Consider the following 20,950-nt stretch of genomic DNA (forward strand, 5'->3'; position numbering starts at 1 on the left):
CTGGCCAGCCTCCTGAAACAGTCAAGCAGTCTTCCAGAGACAGCCTCATGCTGGTGAGATTTAGCTTTGTCATTGCAGCCTGTCTGCAGCATTTACTTCACTATATCCTGGTGCTGAGCTGATTTGCTCATTATCAGATTGCTGTTTATTAATCAAAGCAGTAACAATGGGACAGAGAAGCTGGGATACAGCACAGACAGTGCTTCATTTGTTCCAATTGATTTTCCTATCACATTTTATTACTACCATTTACTTTGTATGCCTCAGGAAGATTGAACTGCACAGTGCAGTAGGGGTACACACTTGAATTTCTTTTCTTTTTAGCTCCTGCTATTTCTATTATGATAGTCAGTGCAATAGGTTCCTCCAGCAACTAAGCCATGACCTTCTCTGCTATAAAACAGCATATGGAGATTCTGTGATAATTAGACTCTACCCGTGTGTGAAGTTCTGCAGGTGGAGTCCTAAAGAATTCCATGAGAATCAGGGATACTAAGCACAGTTGAAAATTACATCTCCAAGAGGACACCTAACAGATTTTCAACACTACCAGAAGCACTGCTGAAGCTAAAGCAGCTGGAAGATACAATGGAAGAGCTTGCAGAATAGGCATGCCCTGATGCTTAGGGTAGGACAATTTGAGTGGTTTCAGGATGAGGTTTTGTTTTGCAGTAAATTTAATGGAGATGATTGTGACAATGTTTTTCTCTTGCTTCTTCCTATCTCTCCTCTAATATCTTAAATCACTGTTCACAAGCTGGATCATGCAAACTTTGGCCATCTCATCCAAAACATGAGTGAAGACCAGATGATTACTATCAGGAGGTATGTGATGCTTTATAGAAGTTGCCACATGGGTCAACAAAATGACACATGGTGTAAAACTGCATCAATCCTCTCCTTCCCATAAACGAGGCTCACTGAGAACCAAAAGGAACTTAAAAACTACCTGAAAAAAAAAAAAACAACCAACCAAACCACAAACCAAACCAACCCAATAAAACTCTATGTTGAAGCTCCTATTTTCAGCACAACTAGGATTTCACTCTAGAGATTCATAAGTGCTTGAACTATATTTGCTCTGAAATTACCCCATTCACTGAGTACAACAGGAAATCTATGCCTGACTGCAGCTGTAGGTGTGAGATGCAGTTGTGTGGGAAGGTGATGAGAACATATATAGTTTTTTTAAGCTTTGTTTTCTACATTAATTTTGTAATTAGCCTAAGCCAGGAGTGAGGAGGCAGCTGGCAGGTGATGGCATGTGTCATAAGTTCTTCACTGAGAGAGTCATTGGACACTGGAATGGGCTGCCCGGGGAGGTGGTGGAGTCGCCGTCCCTGGGGCTGTTCAAGGCAAGATTGGACGTGGCACTTGGTGCTATGGTCTAGCCTTGAGCTCTGTGGTAAAGGGTTGGACTTGATGATCTGTGAGGTCTCTTCCAATCCTAATAATACTGTGATACTGTGATAAGTTCAAAACAGAAACCATAACTAGTTAGCAGAGCTGAAAGTTTCCGTGGGTTCTTCACTGTTACTGGAAACGTGAGAGTCCCTCACGCAGGAATTTCTTCCCTATCACATGCTTTGTCTTGCTGAGATGCTGGCTTGTAGCCTAAGCACAACATGTGAATAGTGGTGTGTGTGCATGTGCAGGCACACATCTGTGTGCACAACAGAACGAGTCCACACAGGCATGTGCAACGTTACCCTCCTTGGGAACACGCTACAAGACATCAAGCAGAATTACTCTTTCCCCCTTATTTTTTGTACTGGCAGAACTGCTTCTTTTGTTCTGCTAGCAGAAGCTGTTGGGTTTAGAGCTGAGCTATCATGCCCTGTCCCTCTCTCTGAAGTACATGCATACACTTGTCAGCTGTCCAACAGTGTCTGCATAGTACGACTCGGAGCTTGTCTGATGGTTCCCTATCCTCCCGCAGCTGATGACCTTGAGCTGCACCAAATAATTATTTTCTCCCTGGATTTTTGCAGCAGCAGTAGAGGTAATTGAATGATTGTAAAATAGGACACTAGGCCACTGGGGGTTAAGTGGAAACTAAAATAATGCCATCTGCAGGAACATTTTCTGGTCACATTTAAGGTCACAGTCAGATAAAGGGTTAGGAAATATCAAGCCTGAGACTTTAACATCACAAATGGTTTTCTGCAAGCACAGCTTGTGAGTGATGTGAGCCAGGGGGGAGGAAGAAAGGAGAAGAACATACAGATACTGGTGGTGGATTTAACCTGACTAAGATCAGATGCCTGGATAAGATTCACCTGAGCAGCATTGATCAGAGTGGAAACGTTAAGTCTCTCTGTTAATCTGGCACTGTTTTGTTCATGCTGTATTATTATTGTTATTAGAACCTGTGATTTACTGTGTCCAGCCTGGATCAAATTCAACAGCTGTATTTCTTGAGATGATTTTTTTTCACTTTCTTATTGAAGTGCATTTATGGCAGCAGAAGTTTTACAGCTTTTTTAGAAGAATGATGTCTCCCTCCAGTGGTGATGTGTAACAGCTCCAAAATCGATCAGGCCCTGTGAGTATGACTAAAGGTGTCTGTTGTCGTGCACTTTGATGTGAAATGAATTTGTGATGAATAGAAGAGAACGACCCTTCATTATTAGCCACCTATTTTTACACTGTTTCGCTCGGTGGAACTACTATCCTATCTCTTCAAAAAACCCCCACTTGTACAGCAAAAGTCCTTTTAATGCTGCTTGTTTTAAGAAAACAGTTTACTTTGCACCTAGCAGTGAATTCCCACTCAACTCGCATGTTTTGCTAGTTGAATAGTAACAGTTTCTAGCAGCTGAGTCCTGAGTTGCACAACAAAACACTGAGCTAGATCCCATCACCCTGTGGCATGAGGTAATGAAGTGCTTTAGACATTTTGTAGGGAAAAAAAACCCTCTGGATTAAGCTGTTTTCAGTTCAGAAGAGACATGTTGGAGCCCTGGTCACCTTGTAACAGAAAGCCATATGGTACAAGTGCACTGGGGTGAAGAGATATTGATTTGCCTTCTATAAAATAAATGTAAAGTCAAAAGCCTGAGCATTTTTCAGCACCTCTCCAGTCCTCTGCCTGATTTGTGTGACCCTTGCTGCAAGCCCCAAGTCTCAGACCTTCCACTACACATCTCACACCTTTCTAATCACCCCTGAATTGTGGATTCATATTAGGAGCTGCAAAACTCGTGTGGCCTGGGTTGCAAGCTGCAAGTACTCCCTTACTCATCCATTTTGTGCTCCGAGTACTCTCTTACTCATCCATTTTGTGCTCCTTATTCAAGTACATAAAATCAGAGAATAGGTTAGGTTGGAAGGGACCTTAGAGAGCATCTACACAGATCTCTGGACACACTGGATGCCTTCCCTCACTGCATTCAGTTGCACCTCCTGGTTCAGGTGGGCTTGCTCAGAACCATATTAAACATCCCTACAGGTCTCCATTATTGCTTTTATTGTTATTAAGTTCTCTGTTTTTCCCTTCTCTCTCCTCAACATTTCCATATCAGAGATGAAGCTCCTAAACCACTTTCCTCAACTTCCCTGTGCCTTACTCTAGTCCCAGTAGAAACAGTGCAATATTAAAAAGAGGACTGAAATAGCAGAGTGATACCTTAATGTGGGAAACATCAAGGACCATTATTCTCTTTAAACCAGTATTTAGTGTTTCTATTTCATAGAATCATAGAATCAAGCAGGCTGGAAGAGACCTCCGAGATCATCCAGGCCAACCTAGCACCCAGCCCTGTCCAGTCAACCAGACCATGGCACTAAGTGCCTCATCCAGGCTTTGCTTGAACACCCCCAGGGATGGTGACTCCACCACCTCAATGGGCAGCCCATTCCAATGGCAAATCGCTCCCTCTGTGAAGAACTTCCTCCTAACATCCAGCCTATTTAAACCATTATTTGATGTTAATGATGCTTTTCTGTCCAACAGCAAATAATCACTTGGTGCTGAAACTGGAAGGCTTGCTCAGAAAGGTTTCCATGTCATCATTTGATTCTAGTTATGTCAGTGGTGCCTGTAGTCACCGTTCTGCTGATGTCATGCCAAAACAATGGGCCGTGATGGCTTCAGAATCTGCTGAACAGTTCCCCTCCTTCCAAGAATCATAAATGGATTGGAGAAAACATATTTGAGTATTTTCTCTCTGAGTTCTTTTATCATCAGAGCTGTGCTATACAGTAGCTGTCCTCAGTGCTTGCTCTATCACAACCACTTGCTACAATTTGATTATACTTTTTAAGATAAAATGTTATCTTGTCTCTTCCAGGAGAATGCATTTTCCCTCCATTTATTTTGGGCTCCTAGTTGTACTTTCGCTCTGCCATCCACAAACATTCATTCTAAGTTTCTTCCTCCTTTTCTATCCAAAGTTATAAATTAGGATTCCATTTCATTAAAACTGTAAGCAATCACTCTCTGGCTCTCATTAGGAAAGATTCGATGCAGGGGGATCCCGGCTGCTCCCACAACTGTAATTCAATTGGGCTCACCAGCTCTGGTTCACAAATCGCTTGAGCTGCACTTTCTTCACAAATTTATGGCATCAGCACTGTCCAGAGGTTGAATTACAGCTGCAGGTTTGATCAGGGACTGCATTATTCTGCATCTAATCCCTGCGTTCTGACAGCGGCAGAGGGAGCACCGTTGTTTTACAGGAACTCTGCATTGTTCTTCTGCTTTATGTCAGGGGCTGAATTGCCTTTGGAATCAGGGAACTGTCAGCCCAAAGCTACAAGAAAACAACAAGCTCAGAATGACATGGTGTATAAATAACAAACATGGAGACAGTCAAAAGCCTGCACTCCTTCTTCTGCACTCTCCTAAATTACTGGGATGCTGATTGACCACAGCCTGTGCTCTTGCATCATCAGATGCTTTTGGAATATATTGTGGCAATGTGACTCCCAGCTTTTACCCAAAATGAGGAATGTTAATATTCACTGGTGGCAGAAAGTCACTTAAACATTGATTAAATATTTCAGCCAGAAGCCATATTCGTGCATTCATTCACATAGCAACCTTTCCTCTTGAGCAGTGATCTGCAACTTGCTGCATTCTTGGCAAAATGGGGCAGTCAGCAGATCTGGAATGGCAGCAGGACCCGTGTCATTCTTCACAGAGGTAATATGTCACCCATCAGCTAACAGCCAGGACTTTGCCTAATGCAAGGCAATGTGACACCAAATCCACTTGCACCCACAGTTTAAACCCAGTGGAAAACAGAATCCCTCCTAAAAACACAGTATAATGTTCATAGAACCACAGAATCAATCAGGTTGGAAGAGACCTCCAAGATCATCCAGTCCAACCTAGCACCCAGCCCTAGCCAATCAACTAGACCATGGCACTAAGTGCCTCATCCAGGCTTTGCTTCAACACCTCCAGGGATGGTGACTCCACCACCTCCCTGGGCAGCCCATTCCAATGCCAATCACTCTCTCTGCCAACAACTTCCTCCTAACGTCCAGCTTATACCTTCCCTGGCACAACTTGAGACTGTGTCCCCTTGCTGATTGCCTGGGAGCTGACTGAAGCAGGGACTTGGGGCTTTTCATCTGGAGTTAATTTTCATTAGGGCTACAGAGGTCCACACCCCAAGGACATTTAACATCATCTTAGAATAAGGGAAAAAGGTGCATTGCCTTTGGAAGTTTCTCTTGCTTTAATGTATCCATACGCCTGTGTGCCAGCAACGCTGGGCAGATCCAGAGCTAGCATGTGTCAGTATCCACCACTCATTTAATTGAGCTTTAGTCTTAAATCATTAATGGAAATCACTGAACATGGGGCAATAAGGTAGCTTCATTACCATTCTGCTTTTTGTGGCTTCTGCTAATTTTCTTGTATAGTTTTGCTTGCTTAATAGCAAAATCTATCAGGTTCTGGTTTCACACAAATCCTGGGAGGCAACTTACAAGTTATGTGGAGAAATTCCTGTTGACTGTAATGAGGAGTTGTGTTTTCTAAAAACTACTTTGAAACTAAGGTCATAGAATCATAGAATGTTAAGGGTTGGAAGGGACTTCCAGAGGAGTCCAACCTCCCTGCAAAGCAGCACCACTTAGGGCAGGTCACATAGGAACATGTCCAGGAGGGTTTTGAAGATGTCTAGAGGAGATTCCACAACCTCTCTGGGCAGCCTGTTCCAGGGCTCTGTCACCCTCAGAGCAAAAGAATCTTTTCTCACACTGAGATGCAATTTCCCGTTTATGTCCACTGCTCCCCACCCTACCTCTGGGTACCTCTGACAAGAGACTGGCTTCACCCTTCTGAGAGCTACCCTTCAGATATCTGCAGAAATTGATAAGGTCCCCTGTCAGCCTTCCCTCCTCCAAACTAAACAGCCCCAAGCCTCTCAGTCTGCTCCTTTCATTTCTTTATGCAACTTGCCTTTTTTATATGCTTTGTTGTTGGAAAGCCTCTGACACAAGACAGGGTATGGGAAATGTCTGCTTTCATATGACAACTCGGAGCAAGAGCATTTGGCTACTGGATTGCAGCTCTTTGCCGAGCTGTCTGAATCACCTGTTGTGTGCAGTCCCCTGTGGCTGCAGCCTCCCAACGCAGGATTCTCAGTCACTGTTTCCCAGGTGTGTTCCAACGTGCTCTCGGTGCATTTTACTTCCCTCATTTGCTCATTTTTTATTCCTTTGAAAACCGACATATATTTTTTTCCCCCCATTCCTAATTAACTCCCTGCCACCCTACTTGTGGCAAAACCTGATTTATTTCTCCTTCTCTGCATGGAGAGGACAGGATACTTAATCTCCTCTGGGTGGACGCTGAAACACTGTCTGAATAAAATGCTGATCACTCATCTGGTTAGTTGCTGCCAGCTCTTCTCTGCGTTCCTGCCACCTGGGCTTCGCAGCATTTGCTATTGCTCCTTTGAATGGTGCAGCCTCTTGCTGCTCCATTTCTGGAGACTAATAATTCCCAAATTAGCTAGCAGTCACACTGCAGCGTGTGTGAGTGTTTATTCTTTCATGTTATCTGTAAGACCATGAGTATTCACAGGCTAGAAAGGATTGTTTGGATAAATACTTTGAAAGAGTGTTAAGCCAAGGGCTTCAATTTATTGCACTTGCAGTTTTGAGGGCCTCCCTTCCTTCCTCCCTTCCTTCCTTCCTTCCTTCTTTCCTTCCTTCCTTCCTTCCTTCCTTCCTTCCTTCCTTCCTTCCTTCCTTCCTTCCTTCCTTCCTTCCTTCCTTCCTTCCTTCCTTCCTTCCTCCCTCCATCTCCCTTTGACCCTCCCTTCTTTCCTTCTTCCTCCTTCCTTCCTCCCTCCCTCCATCGCCCTTCATCCCTCCCTTCTTCCCTTCTTCCTTCCTTCCTCCCTCCCTCCATCTCCCTTCGACCCTCCCTTCTTTCCTTCTTCCTCCTTCCTTCCTCCCTCCCTCCCTTCTTCCTTCACCCATCCCTTCCTTTCTCCCTTCCTCTCTCCCTTCTTCCTTCTTTCCTTCCTCTCTCTTTTCCTCCCTTCCCCTCTCCCTTCCTCCCTCCCTTCTTCCCTCCCTCCCTTCCTCCCTTTCTTCCTTCCTCTCTCTCTTCCTTCCTCTCCTCTTTCCTCTCTCTCCTCCTTCCTCTCTCCTCCCTCCTCTTCCTTCCTTCCTTTCTTTCTTTCTTTCTTTCTTTCTTTCTTTCTTTCTTTCTTTCTTTCTTTCTTTCTTTCTTTCTTTCTTTCTTTCTTTCTTTCTTTCTTTCTTTCTTTCTTTCTTTCTTTCTTTCTTTCTTTCTTTCTCTTTCTTTCTTTCTTTCTTTCTTTCTTTCTTTCTTTCTCTCTTTCTCTCTTTCTCTCTTTCTTTCTCTCTCTCTCTTCCTTCCTTCCTTCCTTCCTTCCTTCCTTCCTTCCTTCCTTCCTTCCTTCCTTCCTTCCTTCCTTCCTTCCTTCCTTCCTTCCTTCCTTCCTTCCTTCCTTCCTTCCTTCCTTCCTTCCTTCTTCTTTTTTCTTTTTTCTTTCAATAAGGACCTGGGTTTTGTATGAATATCCACCTGGAAACCACAGAGGACTAAAAAAGGCCTGAGATTCTCCCATTCAGGGAGCAATGAATAAACACGTTCTAGAAACAAACAAACATAGCAGCCCAGCGAATTAGCATTTTGAAAGCCTTTGTGTTTGATACCCCTCTGCAAAGCAAAGAATGAATATCAGATGTATGTGGATGCATGCATGCATGTTTGCAGTGGCAAGCTCTTTTGGATGGCAAACACTCACTGTGAGTGCCAATGTTTTTGCACATCTTGAAAATGTTTGTGTAAAACTGGAAAGAGAAGATTGCCCATCTGCAATGTGCAGTGGAAAATGATGTGGGCAGAATGTACATGTGCTAAGTGAAGGAAGTCAGCCGGTGAAGGAGTGAAGGAGGTGAAGAATCAAGATTTTTCTTCTTCACACTGAAGCCTTGAGAGACTCATTTAGTGCCATCTCTAATAGCACTCTTCAAATGTGCATCCATTCTGCCTCTCCTTTGGAACTAACCTAGGCTGAGAAACTTAACAATGAATTCAGCCAAAGCCTTGGATGCTTGGCCTGCCAGCCCTTAATAGTCTCAGGCAAATACTGTGGCCTCTCTTCTACTTATTCATCCTAAAGTGTAGGTTGTTAAGAAATATGAGGCTGGCAAGTGGGTGACAGGCATCTGCAAGCATCACCTCCACAATTCAGGTTAGCAGAGAGTCTTGGAGTAGGGTTGTAAAAATTGCATCATTTGTAACCTTTTCAGCACCAATTTTTTTCCTTAAAAAAAAAGAGCCTGTAACCAACAGCTTTCCTTTGGACATGAAGAGAATAACTGAAGAGAACATCTGTTTCCCCTTTAGATGTGGAACTGCAACAGCAAGCCATGCATACATTTTATTAAGACTTGCTAATTTCCTAGGAGTTTAGGGAGCTACATGTTACCCAAGGAGATATTTGGCTCTGCACTACCAGACAAAAAGTCATTCTAAAAACAATGCAGGAAAAATGGACAGAGCAAACACATTAGGTTCTGTTCTCAGGGAGCTCCATTTTCATTAGCTTTGGGTTTACACTGTATAGATTTGTGCCTGTTTTCCCCCTCTTAATGTCACTCAGCTTGTTTCCCGAAGACTTTTTAGGGCATAGATGACTAAACAAAAGGCACACCTGAACTGACAAAACTGCTTACTACTTGTGTCTTTTGCACCCAAAATCAGAGGTACAAACACTTTCAGGACTTTGGTCTGCTGTGCTCTAGGAATACCTACCCAAATTTAGAACTCAGAAACAAGGGGATACTGAGATGCAGTCCTGCTCAGATCCTATGGGCCAGGTTTCTGTGCCCTCCAAGGATACACCCTTGAGTAGAATCTCACTTTCTGATTTTTCTATACTCTCTGAACCCAGGTTCTCTATTCCTGTGTGTAAACACAGTAACTAAGGACATAGACCTGCAAGGGGCTACTGAGATGTAGCCCTGCTCAGATCCTATGGGCCAGGTTTCTGTGCCCTCTGAGGATACACCTTTGAGTAGAATCTCACTTTCTGATTTTTCTATACTCTCTGAACCCAGGTTCTCTATCCCTGTGTGTAAATACAGTAACTAAGGACATAAACCTGCAGGATGCTTGGAAGGACATGCCTGGAATTACACAGACCATGCTTTGTTGCAAAAAGCAAGAAGAGGAGTCACAGGCTGGGTTAAAAATATGTGTGTCTTCTGTCAATAATTAATTGTTTGGGAATTAATATGAGGTTTTGTGTTTTGAAAGTCAACTAATCTACTTGTTGGCTGGTGTGTAATGAAGGAGAACAGGCTATTGTCAAGCAGTCTGAAAAGAGTGAAAATTAGCTCAGAGACGTGACACAACTCACATACTTTATGTATATGAGCAATGCATCCTCTGTCTTTATGAAATGGCCTATTGCCAGCTATTGCAATCCTCCAGTCACCTGAGTTGTCCCACCACATTTCAGTTATTCCTGTGGCATCGTAGCTTTCCAACTGGGCATGTGTCGTGGTTGACCTAAGCAGGCCAAAATAGGCTTATATATGTCCTGGCTTGCCAGACATATCTTTCTGCTCTCCATTCTTCTGTTTTGGGGAGAAGCAACCATGGGAAAGAGGACAAAGAACTTGGAGCCACCGAGTCTAAAGACTGGCCTGCCCAGACTTGTTTATATCCTGTGGTAAACAAGGTACACAGGCTTAGCTTGTGCCTGCCTTGTGCCTGCTGCCTGCTGCTATCGCTCTCTGTTCCTGGCAGTATACTGCCTTAATGCCTTATTGCATCCTGCCAGGCTATGCTAAGCTCTAAGCTAGCTCTGCCACAAAGTAACAAACTGATGCTCTGAGTTTGTTTGCCTGGAGGCTGCCTGCCTCAATTTTACCAGGAACAGGCTCTAAATGCCTCCACGCGATCAGCCTGCATAGCCAGCGTGACATCATGATGAGACTGCACATGGCAAGACATCCTGCCTGCACCTGAAAGTCTCTTGCCAAGATGGGAGGTCCTGGAGATACACAGATCATCCAGAGGAACCAAGAGATAAGGTCAGAGATTGTCTGCCTCCTTTCCTCAAAAGCCTGGGAACAATCAGTAGTCTCAGCGGTTCAGAAGACAGTAACAGAATTCCCTGAGAGCATTTGGGTACTGTCTGAAGCTGTAGCTAGCCCTGCGAGCTGGGAGATAATATTTTGTGAGTAAATACTGATAGCCTCTTGTGATTCACCAATTGCCTTTTGCCATAAGCAGCACTACAGGCTGGGGACTGAGTGGCTGGAGAGCAGCCAGGAGGAAAGGGACCTGGGGGTACTGATAGATAGTAAGCTGAAGATGAGCCAGCAGTGTGCCCAGGTGGCCAAGAGAGCCAATGGCATCCTGGCCTGGATCAGGAACAGTGTGGCCAGTAGGACAAGGGAGGTTATTCTGCCCCCGTACTCAGCACTGGTCAGGCCACATCTTGAATACTGTGTCCAGTTCTGGGCTCCTCAATTCAAGAGAGATGTTGAGGTGCTGGAACATGTCCAGAGAAGGGCAACAAAGCTGGTGAGGGGCCTGGAGCACAAATCCTATGAGGAGAGGCTGAGGGAGCTGGGCCTGTTTAGCCTGGAGAAGAGGAGGCTCAGGGGTGATCTTATTACTGTCTACAACTACCTGAAGGGGCATTGTAACCAGGTGGGGGTTGGCCTCTTCTCCCAGGCAACCAGCAATAGAACAAGGGGACACAGTCTCAAGTTGTGCCAGGGTAGGTATAGGCTGGATATTAGGAAGAAGTTCTTCACAGAGAGAGTGATTGGCATTGGAATGGGCTGCCCAGGGAGGTGGTGGAGGCACCGTCCCTGGGGGTCTTCAAGAAAAGCTTGGATGAGGCACTTAGTGCCATGGTCTGGTTGATTGGTTAGGGCTGGGTGCTAGGTTGGACTGGATGATCTTGGAGGTCTCTTCCAACCTGGTTGATTCTATGATTCTATGATTCTATGATAAGCTGGAAGGAGCTCCCTGAGTCCATCTAGTGGGCAAGTGGTGTACTGACCACAGGACCCTTCTCTTCCAGTTCATTTGAGTTACATTTTTTGCTAGTTATTTCTCGATGCTATGTTATTATCTGTATAACCTTTTCATGGCTGTTTCAGAAGAACTAATTATTATTAAAATTAGTGTTTGGAGGGGGCAAGACTCCTGAATATCAAAATTAGCAAACAATATTAACTTTGGAAAAATATCATCTCGCATTAGCATGGAGCTTCAGTTCCTCCTGTGTGTTCTTCAGGCTGTGTGCAGGGTATATGTGCACCTCAGGTTATCGGTCTTCTGGATGTCTTCTTGAAAGGCATCTAAGTAACATTAGTCATAGCTCTGGTTGGCCTGACCTTCTCACTGGCACCCCCAAGACATTGTAGTCTTCCTTGATTCTGCCCAGGTTCTGACTTGTAGTGTCATTTGTGTCCATATGAAAGAGTAGCAATGGTCTGTGCTCTTAAGTTGTGGCATCCTCTTGTCAACGTCTCAGACCTTAGCTCTCAGGAGGTAGCAGACCTCTTGTGACTTCCTGTCAGGCTGGCAGATAACCACCTTAGTGTCTCTTAACAGACAGTCACCCACCACAAACACTCATTGTTTCTTTCTGCAGTACCCACATTGTGTTGCTGGTGTAGTTTCTCCTGGCAGACCTTGTTCAAGAGTGTCTACAGCTGTTAAAACTTCATATCTGGTTATAATTACAGTGCTGGAGGCTGGGCACTGAAGCAGAGTCCTGGGGTCACCTGGGTCCAAGGTGCCTCATTCTCTATGGTGTCTGCCATAAAAGCATGGTTATGAAACCATTTATCTATCTCCATCTCAGTCCCTCTCATACTAGACACAGCTTTGTAACTCTTCTCATTTCTCTTCCAGTCCTATCACTACAAGGCTGCTTGTGGGTCTCTGGCTCTTTGTCTGGACCTATTATTTAACATCTTGATGTCAATAGTTAGAAGCTCAATGAGTTTAGGCAAATTAGATCAAGATAAAAAGGACACATATCCCAAACAAGTGTATATTAAAGCAATGTTAAAAGGGACAAGGCAAATATAGGATGCAAATTCACTAGTAAATGGATATTTTCTTGAGAGATGCCTAACCACCTCAGTTTTCTTCAGCCTCACAAGGAGATAAGACTGCAATCACTTCAAAGAACTGGGATCTCTGAGAGAGAGGATAATACAACAGGGATCATAAAGCCTTGCAGAAAACATCCAGCCAAGGTCTCTGTACCTATAGCAAACCCCAAATATATTAGTACTGGAAGGTTCCCGTATACCTAGTAATGTTACTAGAAAACAGTTGATCTCTTTGAACTGTTCTTGTTTCATTTCTCCACAGGAGAGTATTAGCCTCTTTGTCTCTCTCTACTTTTTCATTCTGCTACAGGGAATACACAGGAAAAGGGCCATTGAAAAAGCCACATAAAACCTCTGAGAAAGCAATAAGCAGAACATGGCACTTTCAACATAGCAAAACCACCAGATTAGGTAAGAGCTTGAAGTGCATATAAACTCCAAGACCTCCTCAGGCAAAGAGAGTCACAGTCTCAACTACGAAGAAGCAGGAAAAGGAGTTGAGATCATAAATCTTCTTCAGATCTACAAGCTTTGCTATCTGAATGCACAAGGAGCAATTCAAGGGCCCCAACATCTTTAAATAAGTGGCCTAAACCAGGAGTGCATCTGCCCTGTGGTAACAACAGTTCAATATTTTGACTCAGTTTGCTCATTTAGCACAGTGGTCAGAAAGGACACGGAGGGTGATTTATCAACGTGGGTGATTCCATTAGTGCATACTTTCTCTTGTGGTTATCTTAAGGTTGCCAGGGTTTTGCCTAAACTCTGAAGTTTAAATTGCATTAGTGCAAGCTCTGATATGGCTGCACAGTGCTGTACTGCAAGGTGGTTGGCATATCCTCCTTGTTATTTGCTTCTCAGTTTTACTGAGCAAGATATTCGTGCTGGCAATGAGAGTGTCTGGTAGCAGTCAGGAAAACAACGCAGAAGGGCTCTGCAGCGGGACCTTGACCACCTGGACAGATGGGCAGAGTCCAATGGGATGGGGTTCAATAGCTCCAAGTGCAGGGTGCTGCACTTTGGCTACAACAACCCCATGGAGAGATACAGGCTAGGGTTGGAGTGGCTGGAGAGCAGCCAGACAGAGAGGGATCTGGGGGTACTGATTGATACCTGCCTGAACATGAGCCAGCAGTGTGCCCATGTGGCCAAGAGAGCCAGTGGCATCCTGGCCTGCATCAGGAATGGTGTGGTCAGCAGGAGCAGAGAGGTCATTCTGCCCCTGTACTCTGCACTGGTTAGACCACACCTTGAGTATTGTGTTCAGTTCTGGGCTCCCCAGTTTAAAAGGGACGTTGAGATGCTTGAGCATGTCCAGAGAAGGGCGACGAGGCTGGGGAGAGGCCTTGAGCACAGCCCTACGAGGAGAGGCTGAGGGAGCTGGGATTGGTTAGCCTGGAGAAGAGGAGGCTCAGGGGAGACCTCATTGCTGTCTACAACTACCTGAGGGGTGGTTGTGGCCAGGAGGAGGATGCTCTCTTCTCTCAGGTGGCCAGCACCAGAACAAGAGGACACAGCCTCAGGCTGTGCCAGGGGAGATTTAGGCTTGAGGTGAGGAGAAAGTTCTTCACTGAGAGGGTCATTGGACACTGGAATGGGCTGTCCAGGGAGGTGGTGGAGTCGCCGTCCCTGGGGCACTTTAAGGCAAGGTTGGACGTGGCACTTGGTGCCATGGTCTAGCCTTGAGCTCTGTGGTAAAGGGTTGGACTTGATGATCTGTGAGGTCTCTTCCAACCCTGATGATACTATGATGATACTATGAACAACCACATTGCAGCTGCTGACAGATGTTTAGTTTTGTAATACTTACAGGGTCCATCACCTACCTTCTCAGATGAAGTGGTAGCACCTCCTCCACAGCAGGCCTCTTCTGCTGGTGTTGGCAATCCACTTTCAGAAGAAATCACAGCGAGATGGGTCACATGTGGGCCATAATCCAGGGGGAACTTGGGAAGACTTGGAGATGAGTCAACTACGAGCATCAAGATGCTGAAATGATAACTCTTGTGGCCTTACCAAGGGTAAATCCACACATTGTCTCTGTACTTGACCCAGGTACAAACAAGTGGTGCTTGAAGCAGGTAGAAAGAATCAAAGTCAGGCACCTCAGCAATCTTCATTTCACACACTTTGTGCCAGCATTCATCAGTGAGGCCATGTCCTCTTCTGGCCTTTGTGTAAGCAGAAAATACGACTTCCTTACTGGAGCTCACTATCTGTGCCTTTTCTGCATCTTCTTCATTTACCAGAGCTGTCCAGATGTCATTCCCATCTGCAGTAAGGTACAAGCAGCCTACTGGCTTCTCCAACTGCCACACAGCTTTTCAGCTTTAATCTTCTGTCGTCTGTTTTCAAAGCCTCAGAAGTTCATGCTCCAGCCTTACCCTCAAGAGCTCCCTGTCTTTCAGCTCATAACTCAGTTGCTTTTTCACTGAGAAGGGAAATGGAAATAATGTTGCCCTCGATGCCTCTTTCTATCCTCCAGTCCTCTTATTCTCCTCCATGTTTCATTCTCTTTCTCTCTCTGTATATATATATATATGGGAGATGAGGGAAAGAGAAATAGAACCAGTTGTACAAGTATTTCTTCATCTCAGCTGAAAGAGAACAGGATTTAGCAGAATAAACAGAGACAGTGAAAGGAAAAAAGAGTAGAAACAGAACAATTCAAAAGCTGGAAAACTGAGAAAGTGAAAGAAAAAAATGAAGTAATTGTTGTTTTTATTTTATATTGGTATAAATTGCTTTAATTTCGCTCTAAGCCCAAAGAAGGGAGCATAACTGAAAATACTGAAGCACACTGGGCACAAAATGGAGAAAGGGGAGGCAATGAGACTGAGTACAAGCCTCTCTTAAAAGCTTTTCCTGGGTTGCTTATACCTCTTGCTTCTGCTCACAGTAAAGTATCTGCAGATCGGTGGGGATCAGCACACGCTTTTGAGAGGCTCTGCCCTGTCCCTCAGCAGAGCAAAGGCAGCAGCGCTGCAGCAGCAAACATTCTGTTGTGTCTTGTTTTCAGAACAGCTTCTGTATGCTTAGATGAGGAACAGTGCTGAGGGGAAGAGAGGGAGGGGTGGACCTTTTGTTTTTGACAATTAGATGTAAGCTGTTGAAAGCTGCTTTCATGGATGAATGCATAGAGAACCAACGACGTCTGGCAACTGATTTGATTCCTTTGTTGTCTACCGTAATTTCGCTTTCGCTTACAGATGAAGTGGCCCTGTTGCAGGGGCTGAACATCACAACTTGCCTGAATTCCCTGCCAACACCTTAGAACCTCAGAAGCCTGAAGAGGACCTCAAGAGAGGCAGAAGTAACTGAGCTAATCAGAAAATCTGAGTCTGGGCACTTGACGGTTCCATGGAGCCTGATTCGCAGGCAGCTTAGCATCTGCGGATTCCAGCAGGTCCGGAGTGCTCAGCTGTTCCGAGAATCAGGCCTGAAGAGTCTTGGGGGGGGGGGTGGGGGTGGGGGGTGATGGAGGGTTGTTTATCTCCACCCTGCTGGGCTGACTGGCTTCTTGTGGGCAGATGATGACATCCAGTGGGAAAACTCGTGAATTACAACAGTGGTTTAGACGTGGGATGAGCTCCTGCCACCCCTAAAACTACAACCGGAGAGTAAAGAGCCTGGAAGGGGGAAAAAAACCTTCTACAGGAAAAGTTCTGAGCTTTAGCGAACGGCTCGGGACTAAGAATCGTCTTCTGTTCGCCTCCTGACTTGTCTAATACCTACAGGTGGTTTTAAGTCTCTTCCTCGTGGTCCCTTCCAACTCTGATGCTATGATTCTTGCCCCTAGCCTTGCTCTATGGGGAAGTGTTTACAACAGCGTCTCAGTGCAAGCAGCACACAAAATTCTCACTGCCACTACAGGTTTGGCTTCATTGTTTTGGGGTCGATTCTAAAACTTCGACTCCCTGACCTTTTGGAACTCTCCAGGCTTCTTAACATCCCTAACTTTCTGTGAAATCCCAGTCACTGTAAGTAGTTCCCCTCAAGATGTTACCTGAAGCTTAATCTGGATTAATGTTTACAGCATAAATAATTGGAAGCACAAACAAACGAAGCAGTGCAGAAAGGACCCGTGTCATCTCCCAGAACTCAGGACACATGCTTGTCATTTCTGCTTTCACTTTGTAGCCAGAAGGTCTGGGATCCCAGCCATTGCTAGGTGATCACATACCAGCTGCTTCTGAAAATATTTAGTTTTCCTGCAGTACCTCATCAGCAGACCGAGGGGATTTTCTCTCCAATGTGGGCTTTGATACTTTAATCCTCGCCTCATCATCAGCCCAGCACTAGATTGCTTCAATATGCTTTACAATGAATTACACCTGATGTCAATCAAGAAATTAAATCTCATGCAGACAAGCCCCAGGTGCTGCAGCGTGTCCCAGTCACGGGATCAGCCCTTGGGCCGGCTCCATGCAGGCCTCTGCCACTCTCCAGGCAGCAGCTGGATGCTGCTGCCAGTACAAGCTGAAGCCTCTTGGGAGCAACTCCCAGGGGCAGCAGAGCTTCCAGCTTCGGCCTGCAGACAAACCCTGCCAGAGTTTTAAACACTGAGTTAGTGAGACACTGCTGATGCTGAAGCGCTCTGACTGCATGTACTTCTGGCATCATTCAGGCTGTGTCCACTTCTGGGCTCCTCAATTCAAGACAAATGGTGAAATACAGGAGTGTGTCCAGAGAAGGGCAACGAAGCTGGTGAGGGGCCTGGAGCACAGCCCTGTGAGGAGAGGCTGAGGGAGCTGGGGGTGTGCAGCCTGCAGAAGAGGAGGCTCAGGGGAGACCTCATTGCTGTCTGCAGCTACCTGAGGGGTAGTTGTGGCCAGGAGGAGGTTGCCTCTTCTCTCAGGCGGCCAGCGCCAGAACGAGAGGACACAGCCTCAAGCCACACCAAGGGAAATTTAGGCTTGAGGTGAAGAGAAAGTTCTTCACTGAGAGAGTCATTGGACACTGGAATGGGCTGCCCGGGGAGGTGGTGGAGTCGCCGTCCCTGGAGCTGTTCAAGGCAGGATTGGACGTGACACTTGGTGCCATGGTCTGGCCTTGAGCTCTGTGGTAAAGGGTTGGACTTGATGATCTGTGAGGTCTCTTCCAACCTTGGTGATACTGTGACTCTTGAGATCATCAGGTCCAACCATTCACCCTACTCGAACAAGTTCACCTCTAAACCATATTGCTAAGCACAACATCTAAATGACTTTTAAGCATACCCAGGGATGGTGACTCAACCATGTCCCTGGGCAGGCTGTTCCAAAGTCTGACCAGTCTGTCAGGGACATATTTTTTTCCTAATGTCTAGCCTAAGCCTACCCTGGTGCAGCTTGAGGCCCTTCCCTCTTGTTCTATCACTAATTACCTGTGAGACCAGCACCTCTCTCTCTCTATTGTCCTTTCAGGTAGTTGTAAAGGGAGATGAGGGCTCCCCTCAGCCTCCTCTTCCTCAAACCAAGCAGTCCCAGTTGCCTCAGCCCTTCTTCATAAGACCCTTCCCCTACTCAGTTGTCTTCTTTGCACCTGCTCCAGTGCTGCAAAGTCTTTCTTGTGGTGAGGTGCCCAAAACTGACCGCAGTGCTCAAGATGTGGCCTCAGCAGCGCCAAGGGACGGGGACAATTGCTCCCCTGCACCTGCTAGTCACACTGCTTCTGATGCGTGCCAGGATGCCACTGGCTTTCTTTGCCCCCTGGGCACACTCCTGGCTCATACTCAGCCACTTGTCAATTCGAATCACCAGCTCCCTTTCTGCCACACTTCCCCAAGTCTGGCCCGGCATCGAACGGGGCTGTTATAGCCCAAGAGTCAGACATGTTTGATGATGTCACCAATGACGAATCACTGCACGGCTTCTGCAACTTGACTGATGAATCACTCGAGTGAGAAATAACCGCCCGTGGTCAGTTTATTACCCAGCACGTTACCAACACCATACCCGCAGCTACCGGCGCCAGTTGGCGACGCCGAGCCGGTTACTGTCGCACCCTGAACCGCCCCAGCAGCCCCAGAGCAACGGCGCGGGCACGCCGTGACGTCACACATGCACCCTCCTCCCCGAAGGAAAGGCCTAACCCCGCCCCTCCCGCGACCACCTCGCTCGCGGACCCACCCTCTCACCTCTGATTGGCCGCTTGCCCCGGCTACCCCGCTGCAGCTCCGCCCCCGGCCCCGCCCCAGTGCCGTCCCTCCCGGCGCTGCCCGCCCTGCCTTGCCTGGAGCTCTGTCGCGCCCTTAACCCCGCCTCAAGTGTAGGACTCCTCCAATTGGAAAAGGGAAGAGCTGACCGACACTGCTGTTTTCCAATGAGAGTCAGCATGAACAGGGTGGAGGGTGAAGCGGATCCCTCCCATCCGCAGGCGGCGGCGCTCGCGCTCCCTGAGTGAGGGGGCCGCGGGGGCTCTGCGTCCCCCCGCCGCGCCTCCGGGGGACCGGAGGTGGCCACTGCTTGAACCCAGGCCGAGGGGCCTGGGGCCGTCTATCCTGCCGCTTCCCGACAACTCGGCGGCCTCTCATCGCTCGGAGGGGAGTGGGGCGGCGGTGCCCCCTCCCCGGGCAGTCTGTGGGCCGCGCCCCGCCGCCGCCACCACCCCTCCCCCCGGCCGGCCGGCCTCCCCGGGCCGCACCCCGCCTCCCCTCCCTCCGCAGCGTCGCCTAGCCGAGCTGGGAGAAGGGGAATGGGCGGTCCCGGCCCTTAGCCCCCGGCTGCGGCGGCTGCTCCTCCTCCTGGGTCCCAGCGTCTCGGTGGCCTCCGCTCGATGCTGGCGGAGCTGGCTGGGGTCTCCGCGGTGTTGTGAGCGTTACGGCCGTCCCGTAGTCGCCATGTCCGGCGTGGTGCGCACCCTGAGCCGCTGCCTGCTGCCGGCCGAGGCCACGGGCCGCGCCGGGGAGCAGACGCGGCGGGAGGGCAAGGAGCGGAGCCGCGATGCGGAGCGGGAGGCGCGGCGGCGGAGCCGGGAGATCGACGCGATGCTGGCCCGGGAGAGGCGGGCTGTCCGCCGCCTGGTCAAGATCCTGCTGTTGGGCGCCGGCGAGAGCGGCAAGTCTACTTTCCTCAAGCAGATGCGGATCATCCACGGTCGTGAGTTCGACCAGAAGGCGCTGCTGGAGTTCCGGGCCACCATCTACGAGAACATCCTCAAGGTGAGGGGCGGGAGGGGGCCCGGGCTAGGGTGGGGGAGTGGCGCCTGCAGCCTCCTTCGCCCAAAGCAGTCGGTGGATGGAGGCCGGCGCCGGCACATCCCGGAGTTCGGGCCGTGCCCGGAATCGCCGTCGGAAAAGGATGTGAGTTGGGCCGGGCGGCAGCGGCTGCTCCCCCGGGTCGCTCTGCCCGCACCTTTCGGATGCTCCCGCACTTCGGGGACGAAGTTTCTGCGGTGCAGGTGTTTCGGAAGAAGTGTATCTTTTGTGCGGGCTGCGGCAGACGAGGCTCTGCGAGCTTTCAGCGTTATCCATCAGAAGGCCTCGATGAAAAAGGCTCAAAGAAAACTTCCCTGCAAAGGAGATTGAGAAAAGCTCTGTGGAAACACAGAGGAAAAAGGATATAGGTGTGGCCTGCGCTCTGGAAAAAACATTATGGGAGCATCCTCGAAGTCTGAATTGGAGAAACTTAAATATTTGAAGAAACAAGGAGGAATCCCCATGCCTTTGTCAAGTGCCCTGAGTCCGTGTACCTCGAGATGGAAAAAGAAATAGATCCTGTGGCTACAAGTGATTGTTACTTGGTGCATCTTTAGAAATGGGGAAGCATCGGCCTGTAGAGCTGGGTAGTGTGGGATGTGATTAAGGAAGTAACTTTTTTTCAGAACTACCAAAAATAAAGTTTTTGTTCAGTGTGTGCAGGCATTATGGTGCTGGTAGTATATTTCACTAGTGACTGGAGAACATAAAGGCTACAGGTACACTGTTTGGCCTACAGACAAATAGGGAAAATCAACCTTGACAAATCCTGTTTCTTCCTGGGGAAACAAGCTTTGAGACTCCGTGCAGATACAAGTGATCATATTTCAGAGAATATATAAAGATGAATGACAAGTCCAGTTAAGAACATATATGTCTTCATAGAATCATGGAATGGTCTGCATTGGAATCAGCTGCTTTCTTGTCTGTGGTTTTCTGAATGACTCTCCATTATTATACAGGCATGGGTTTGTGAGAAGAATAAAGGGAACTGTGCAAGTTAAGGATAACGAGAGAGAGTTACTTCTGATTTTTCAGCTTGGCTTTTAAATGGAAGCTTTATAATGCACTTAAATGCATCCATACAGTGACTCTTGTTTAAGAGAATGCCACTGTTCCTTGAAAGGCGTTTGCTTCTGTTAGTAAACAGGAAAATTGTTGACTCATTTTTTTTATCCATTTCTG

General features: G+C 47.3%; 1 protein-coding gene across 2 annotated transcripts in view; it reads left to right on the top strand.

Annotated features, from left to right (window-relative positions):
• The first annotated feature begins 18,904 nt into the window (after positions 1-18,904).
• GNA12 (G protein subunit alpha 12) overlaps positions 18,905-20,950 on the top strand; it is a 43,409-nt gene continuing 41,363 nt past the window's right edge. For both annotated transcript variants that reach the window (XR_010304583.1, XM_064153654.1), the window contains exon 1: positions 18,905-19,729. Coding sequence is in view for 1 of the 2 variants with exons in the window: in XM_064153654.1 (XP_064009724.1) it covers positions 19,409-19,729 (321 nt within the window). In the remaining variant the exon portion in view is untranslated. The remainder of the gene's footprint in view (positions 19,730-20,950) is intronic.

The sequence above is a fragment of the Pogoniulus pusillus genome, chromosome 13 (assembly GCF_015220805.1).
Source record: "Pogoniulus pusillus isolate bPogPus1 chromosome 13, bPogPus1.pri, whole genome shotgun sequence".
NCBI lineage: Eukaryota > Metazoa > Chordata > Aves > Piciformes > Lybiidae > Pogoniulus > Pogoniulus pusillus.